Source organism: Limulus polyphemus, unplaced genomic scaffold (assembly GCF_000517525.1).
Source record: "Limulus polyphemus unplaced genomic scaffold, Limulus_polyphemus-2.1.2 Scaffold1679, whole genome shotgun sequence".
In the NCBI taxonomy this organism is placed as follows: Eukaryota; Metazoa; Arthropoda; class Merostomata; order Xiphosura; family Limulidae; genus Limulus; species Limulus polyphemus.
Genome location: NW_013667289.1, coordinates 136821 through 145250, shown reverse-complemented (window position 1 = coordinate 145250; position 8430 = coordinate 136821). Strand labels below are relative to the sequence as shown.

General features: G+C 30.9%; 1 protein-coding gene across 1 annotated transcript in view; it reads left to right on the top strand.

Moving 5' to 3' along the window:
- The window catches only part of LOC106464536, a 65375-nt gene that overhangs the window by 22708 nt on the left and 34237 nt on the right, over positions 1 to 8430 (top strand). Inside the window, exons 2-3 of the mRNA XM_013924681.2 lie at positions 5625 to 5720; positions 7163 to 7283. Of these exons, the coding sequence (XP_013780135.2) occupies positions 5649 to 5720; positions 7163 to 7283 (193 nt within the window). The 5' untranslated portion in view covers positions 5625 to 5648. The remainder of the gene's footprint in view (positions 1 to 5624; positions 5721 to 7162; positions 7284 to 8430) is intronic.

Genomic DNA, 8430 nt, shown 5'->3' with positions numbered 1-8430 from the left:
GTAAAAAAAAATATTTAAAGCTCTAGATACAACTATGGTAACCCACGGGGTAACTTAATGAATTTATCACTGATTGTATTGTGATAACAGAGTAAAGAAGAAGAATTTGTTATGTCAAAGGGGGTTTTAAAGTAATTGAACCTGCCTGTGTGAACTTTGATGAAAAAGAGACAATTATCTAAAGCTCTGGATGCAACTGTGATAACCCAGAACACAATTATCTCACTTCTTGCTTTGTATGTTTGCAATAGGTGTATATATTTACAGTGTATTATTTTCGCACCTGTATGCAGGGGGAGGAGTCGAGGGAGTTCAGTGGAACCCCTATTTTTGTGATATAAAAAAAAATTGATGCTTATATAGTTGTAGCGCAGCTGCATATGGTATTTACCGTTTTCTACTTAGTATACATTCTTCTGATGAAGCTTTAGCATTTTTTTTTCTTGAAATAGTTGCATGCCCCCAGACAATATATGTTGTCTTTTGATCTCACAAATTAGAACCCCTTTGAAACATTCTGCGTACGGGCCTGATCATGTCTTTAATTTGAATACTAATTGAGGCTTTATTTATTAATAAAATGTTCCTTAATGTGTTAGTGAAAGCATAAAGTTCGAAGTTTATCACCATGATTAGTAGAAATAGCTAAGCAACAGAATATGATTGGTAGACCTAACTGAACATAATTAGATGATTTATTTAACTAAACAACAATATATGATTCATGATGTCAGAAAAACATGTAGGTTCAAAAAGTCTTAATATAAAAAAACGATAAAGACCCTATAACCCGAGCACATTCGAAAGCGCTCAGGTTATAGGGTCTTTATCGTTTTTTCAATATTATATGATTGGTAGACTTAGCTGAACAATTTTATATTATTGGTAGGCCTTACTAAACAATTTTATATTATTGGTAGGCCTAGCTAAACAACTATATGATTGGTAGAACTAACTGAACAACATTAAGTAATTGGTAAACCTAGATGAACAACCTTATTGCAACTGCGGTATCTGATTTCTCTTTTTGAGTAAAGTATAAATATTGTTAGAGTGCAAAATTTTATAAAGTGTTTACTATGTGCAACATCGTATACAGTTTTTATCTTTTCTGTATTCTAATTAACTATTAACATTTCGTGTTCCTTATTAATATGTAGAAACGAATATTATGCAGATGTAATAGTATTATGTATGGTAAAGTTTAGCCTAACTAAGCTAAAGAAAAAATTACACAAGTTACAGTGTTAAATTATCTTTATCGAATATAGGCCATACTTAATAAAGGCTTAACTAATGTTAGGCCAAAGACAAGTGGGCTTACAGGTGTCTGCGATAATAATTCTTTTGTATTCTAGAAATCTTGTATTTATAGAAGTACTGTTGCAGTAAAGATACTAATTTGACCACAAATGTTTGCGAGTCTCTGATTGTAAATATAATGAATATTTAGTAAAAGAAAGGTCTGTAAATGTATTGTGGTATATTTTATCATCCTCATATATATACATTTTAAGGTTGGCTTTATTTTTCTTTATGGTTGAAATGTTATGTTATGAAGTTAGATGTAAATAACATCGATTGAGGTTTAAAAGAGGTGAGAAAGCTGCCGGCTTTGGGCTAGTCCCTAAGAGATTATGAGATTATAGCACTGTAAGTGGTTAGAAAATTACTGGAGGGAGCGGCCGCCTTTCTAAGTTCAGTCAGATTTAGAAGTTACAGGAACCCTTATGATTATGAAACGTTGTAATCCGATATAAAGGAAACGGTTGTTTTCGAGAACGAAGTATTAAAGGAGTTTAGCAGAAGGAGAGAGACCGGGAAATGTGAGAGAATGAATATATCGATATACGCGAAGTAATATTTTGCTTGTAAGAAACAAACGTAGTTCTAAATCTATGAGTTATTGATTATAATAATAAACAGAAATCTGTTATGTGTAAATTGGTGTGGGACAATTTATTATATAAATAAGTACAACCTTAATAAAGTCAAGTGGAAAGCGAAGCGCAAGTATAGCACAATCACAAGAAATTGTAAAAGGATCTACAAAAGTTTATTACCATAGATTGTTTTTGGTCAATGTAGCCTTATGGTACAAAGTAGCGTTTGTTGAGTTGATTTGCTAGTTTTAAACTTTACGCCACCTCAGTCTCTGTGTGTAAATCATTGTACAATAAAAAAGTGTAGGCTGATTGATAATCAAATTTTGCACGTAGGAAGAAAACTGCTTTCCGATTTACCTTCCCTTTCATGTTTTTCTTCGCGTTCCTTCTCAGCTCGACTCGCAATCTGCGGGTCGCGGGTTCGTACCTTCAAGTTTTCCTTGTCGCGACGGTTTCGATCGTGGTAATACAGTTTTAACAACCCAAGAATGAACGTGTTTTACATACTGGCTGTACACGTATATTAAGGACTACGATATTCGCAACCAGAGGGAGCTTATAGCTTTCAGCGACATCTCGGGTAGCATCAAAACTACGAATAACTGTAAAAAGAAACACGGTTTTTACTACTGTACCTTTGCATACATATCTTTAACTTGAACATTCATTTCGGTCTTTTATTGTAACTTATCAAGAATAGTTTCTTGCTGAAACCGTGTGATGGCGCAACTCGTGTTCTCAATTTGTTCGGGATTCAGCGATACCAAAAACTCAGAGTACACAGTTTTAAGTTGGTGATATGCTATCAGTGTGTAGTGCAGAACATTGATAATGGTTGGTACTTAGCTTTGAGTTAAAAGTGGCCTACTCAACAGTCCACAGCACTTAATATATTATATATATAAACTAAGGCTAGCCTAGTTAAGGTGTTCTAATGGCGTGATGTCGTAAAGTATGGTGTCGGGAAAGGAATTATATTAGGTCTTAAAACGGCATTTACTATAATGTATCACACACTCTCTCGATAGAAACATTATGTTCTGGTAAATTCAGGCCCAAGTGCCTTTACCAAGCAACGAGTAACGACTACATTGTGGGACATATAAAGGAAGTTGATGCAATACGCAACATCTGTGCCCTCCAGTGGCACAGCGTACGTTTGCGGACGCTAGAAACCGGATTTCGATACCCGTGGTGGGCAGAGCACAGATAGCCCATTGTGCAAACAAACGAGCAACATCTGTAGCTTTAAAGTATATAAAAACATGTTAAGGTTTGAAATAAAGCTTAAACCCACAGCAACAAAACAACGAACTTACATGAATACAAACTGCAACATTTTCACGTGTCCTCTTCAGTTAAAAAAAACGTGAAATTTGATGTTCATTCGTTATGTAAATTTTAACTTTATTTTAGATCAATTTACACGGTATTTACCTACTATAAATATGTTGAGATTTAATTCAGTAGTCGAGCGTAGAATTGCCAGGAAAAATACACACAAAAAAACTGGGTTTCTTAGCAGATGAAATGGTATCTTTATTTGTGAACGTACAAGACATCTTTTAAGTTTTATGGTGCATGAAACAAACTTAATATTTTGACAATTTGTTGTGGTGCTACTACCTCAACCAACTGATAATGGAAAAAAAAATGTAAATACTAAAATATACAGTATGTTTTTTCATACTCGAATTCTGCCCAAAAGCAAACATTGGAACGATTTAGATAACTTATGATTATATTGAAATATTTAATAGATCTTTTATACTGATAGTACATGCTCTGGGTGTAGGTCGTCTTTTGTGACAACAAAATTGACATGTTTGTAGTAAATTAGAAAAATAAGATTTGTATTCCATTGTAAATGTGTTATTTATTTATTATTACTTACCGAGAATTTTGATTTTTTTTCTTTCCTCATTTAAATGTGTAATTTGAGTGAAGAAGATAAAGAATATATGCATGACTTGTGCTACGTATAGCAAAGTCAAATTTTAGGAAATTAAAATAAAACTTACGTTATTCAAATATAGGGTTATTGATTTTGGAATATTTTGCTCATTGTTATTTGATTGTTAACGTTTTCTGTTGTAAAAGTTAAGGAAATAATGTTATTGTGAGTAAAATACTATAGGCCTAGTGAGAAAATAATTTTAATTTAATACATCAGACAATAAAATATCATGTAGCAGATGTCGCTGTCTACACTGACTTTTCAAGGTGGCAAACTAGCAATAATGAATAACATGACAACGTAAATTTATGAGTTTCTTAGTAAACAAGCTTTTAGTATATTTATTTTAGAGGAGACAATCTTGTTTTTGTATGAAAAATTATGGTAACGTTACAAGAAAATGTAATAATAATTAATATTAATTTGAATATTACATGTAGTAGTTGTGCTGGTACAGTGGTAGTACTAATTACGTTTGTTACATCCATGAAGTATGATTTAAATTTCAATGTTTTTGTAAATCGTTGTGTATGTTAAGACAATCAAAGTGTTGAAGGTAAGCTTCAGTTTTCTTATATGCATCATCAATAACTTGTTAAACTTTAAAATAGTGGAACTCTTTAACGTCAAAAGAATGAAATAAAACTAGTTTCGTCTTTATTTAGTGGATTTTTTAAATATAAAAATAATAATATAACTAACCTGTATATTCTAGTTTAAATACAACAAAATCGAACGAGTTAGAGTACCATTACAAGTAGTTAATATTTGGTTCCATATTAAGAGTAATGTAGTGTTTAAATATTACTAAGAAAATTATTCCTTAATTTGCTACAAAAAATAAGTTTGTTGCTTGTTCCATCGTAAGAATTAGTGTAATGTCCGAGTAGGAAGTTATGTTTGGAGTTATTATTATCATAGACCAGAATAAGTACAGCTGATGCAAATAAGGAAATTTGCACATGTTCAAAGTGTGGGCTGTTCATAATAAATTTTATATTTTCACTTATGCTTGTTTACTATAGGTTTTAAATCATTGTATATTGCCCTTTTTTGACTGTGCTGGTAACTGTTACTAATTGGTACATATTGTGGTAAATAGGTAGACAGATACAAATTTATGATTTATCCTAACTGGAAAAACATTAGAAGTAAATCAAACTGTAAATCAAATTTTTCATAATAAAAATGAGCTTAAAATATTGCCGTGTGTGTTTTATAGTATTTGTTTTTGTTTCCCTGATATAATATGGTTATTGATTTACTGAAAAAGATTCCGAAATAGTCTAATGAATTGATTTAATAAATTAACTCTTGAAAGGCATGAGTTTATAAGCCAGAATTATTCACTTGAACTTATATTCTTTGGATCGAGGGAAAGTAGAGGGTTGTTTAAAATTTGACAGAGGGTCCTCTTCATTCATATAATTTATTTCTGTAATTGTTAAGACAATTAGCATCATGTGTGATTTTTATAAATTTAACTTTATAAATACTTACTTGAATATTCAAAGTTATAGCTGTAGTAAATTAGTAGGCTCCATGGAAACCGATTCTTAAACTGTGACAGAATTACTTCTGGGCCCTGAGTTTGGTTAATTTTCATTGCTAATCTCAGAAAATTAACTGTTGTGTAATTTCCTTGTTTCTTAAACTTTTGTGTTTTTATAACTCATTAGTACAGAAGTTCTACTTTGATTTTTAAGTATAATATTTTTTATTTTATGTCTTTCAAGCTGAGTGTCAGCTAAAACTAAACTATCTGTTATGATTTTGTTCAGTGATCCTCCTAAAGTGAGACAAAAATGGATTTGGTAGAAAAATCAAGAGTCGATTCGTCTTTTGATGTTGAGAATACACAGCCTCCCTTTGCTAAGGTAATCCTATTGTTTAATTTCTGAAACTTTTCTGTTAAACAAAATTAAATATTCTAAATAAGAAAATTTTTAAATATTTAATACAGTGTTTTTAAGTTAACTCTGAATGCATTCTTACTGCAACTTATGAAATGGATGTATCTAGATGTGCATGTTAAATCATGTTCCTCATTATTTGTGAAATGGATGTATCTGGATGTGCATGTTAATCATGTTTCTCAATATTTGTGAAATGGATGTATCTTATGTACATCCATTTCACAAATATTGAGGAATATGATTAACATGCACATCCAGATACATCCATTTCACAAATATTGAGAAACATGATTAACATGCACATCTAGATACATCCATTTCACAAATATTGCAGAACATGATTAACATGCACATCTAGATACATCCATTTCACTTAATCATGTTCCTCAGTATTTGTGAAATGGATGTATCTGGATGTGCATGTTAATCATATTCCTCAATATTTGTGAAATGGATGTATCTGGATGTACATGTTAATCATGTTTTGAAAAAAAATTTCAATCACCAACTTATATTATGCATGTCTAAACCTGAGTTAAAAAGAAAATATAAAAATAACATTTATACAAGTAATGGTATTTGTTTTAAAATGGTAAATGTGCTTCTCAAGTTGCTGATTTAATGGAGTATATGCCAACAGTAGCTCGAAATGATTAATAACTTTTTTTATGTGTCTGTAGACATAGAAATGTACTTAACTCTATAAACTTGAATTGAGGGGAATTTTGTTTCTACATTGATATAATCTTATTGATATACAGATTTTATTTTGTTTAAATTTATGCCAGTTTAGTTATACATGTACATATAATATCTATCAAATTTCAAGTCTTGATAAAATACTAGTATCAGCTAATACATCATGATTTGTATGCTAGTAAAGGTTTGAAACCAAAGGGCATTTTGAGTATTAAAGTCCAAACCTCCTTACAACCAGCTGAAAGTATTGAACAAATCACTCAAGGGGTGTGGTGTACATGTAATGTTCACAGTTGTTAGTACCATCTGTTGTCAAAATTAAGAACTTGGATGGGATACTTCTACCTCTAATCTTAATATTCAGCTTAACATATTTACCATTGTGACTGTAAATTTAACAATTTATTATAAAAAAGAATGGTTGATTGAGAAGCCTTATTTTGAACAAATCACCTTGAAAATGTAATTTTGTATTTTATATAATAGCAGACAAGTGTTTGGTACTGTAATATTTTAACGTGTTGTCATAAGAAGTTGCATTTTATACATTGAAACTTTAAATTAATATTTTTTGTCATGTATCTAGCTTGGTCAAAATAGACCATTAAATTACTTCTGATATTAATAATAATATATTCTGAGATACGTCTTTGTTTTTTAGTATTTAAAATAGAGTACTTAGAGAATTGTTTGGATTATTATAGGATAGTGTAGAGGTTCTGGAAATGGGGAAATCTGTGAAGTTTCAAACAGATCAACCTCATCTTGTGAGCTTAGGAGGTGGACGCCTTAGTACATCAATAACAATTCATCCTCTCCATAAAGGTAGGTGATTCAATACCCAAAGCATTATTCTAAAATCATAAACATTAAACTGTCCCGAGAAAACAAGATTTATAGTAGTTAGTACTATTGATAGACTCAGAATTAATCTAGGAACAAAAATGTATGGAGGAATTACATTTGTTTATCCGGATCATCTTTTTGGGGTTCTGCCAACAGTCAGTTTACTGTGTGCTATTTCTTTTGAACATAAACATGGCAGGCTTCCAAAACTAAAAACTAGCTCCAGCAAACATATTCTGTAGTTGACTGGCCACAGTAGAGGTCTTGGTCTCTGCCTTTTGATCCAGATCAACGAAACAAGTGAAAGAATTATGAATCAAATCACAATTAAAAACATTTATGAATCTACACAAGTTTGTTTTCAGTTGAACATAGTAAAATTTTTATTTATTTTATTCACAATGTTTTGCCAAGTTTATCTGGTATTGTCAGGTGATATACAATAACTGAGGCTAACAGAATTTAATCTAAAAAAGGAATCACTCGAGAATCTATAACAATAGTAATCTAGAAGCATGTGACTAAGGAATTGGAAACTTAATTATTACTTGAGCTATGTTTAAATTAGTTATGTAACATAGAACCAAAGGTTTGAGATTGTAATGTGATAAGCTGGGAAAAATAATATTTTTTTTATATTAATTGTCAAATTCCCCTAGTCTAGGCTGAAAGCGAAAATAATACATACTCTCAGAACTAAAGATGTTGACTGCTTATATATTTACAGTTAGGTTTAATTACTGTAAGTGAAGAAGACAGTGATTCTGATTGGGTAATAATTTGGGCACACAAATTAGTTACAAGATTAAAAATAATTCAAAGTGGTGCTTCCTAATTAGTTAATAATTGGGTCACATGGATTTACCAGATGCAAAATAATTAGTAATGGTTCATCACTAGAACATAGAGGATATTAGCAAAATTTTGGTAACCATTTTACATCCAATCCAAATCTAGATAATAATGTATAACAATTTTTTTTCCATCTGTTACCAAAACTTTATTTTCAGTACTTCACACTTGATTTTTAAAAAAGAAGCAAGTTTATAGGGGACTCTTCTAATACTCTTTCACGTTTCACAATGAACACAATTTTCTGATATTCATAACCTACTGATAGCAGTTC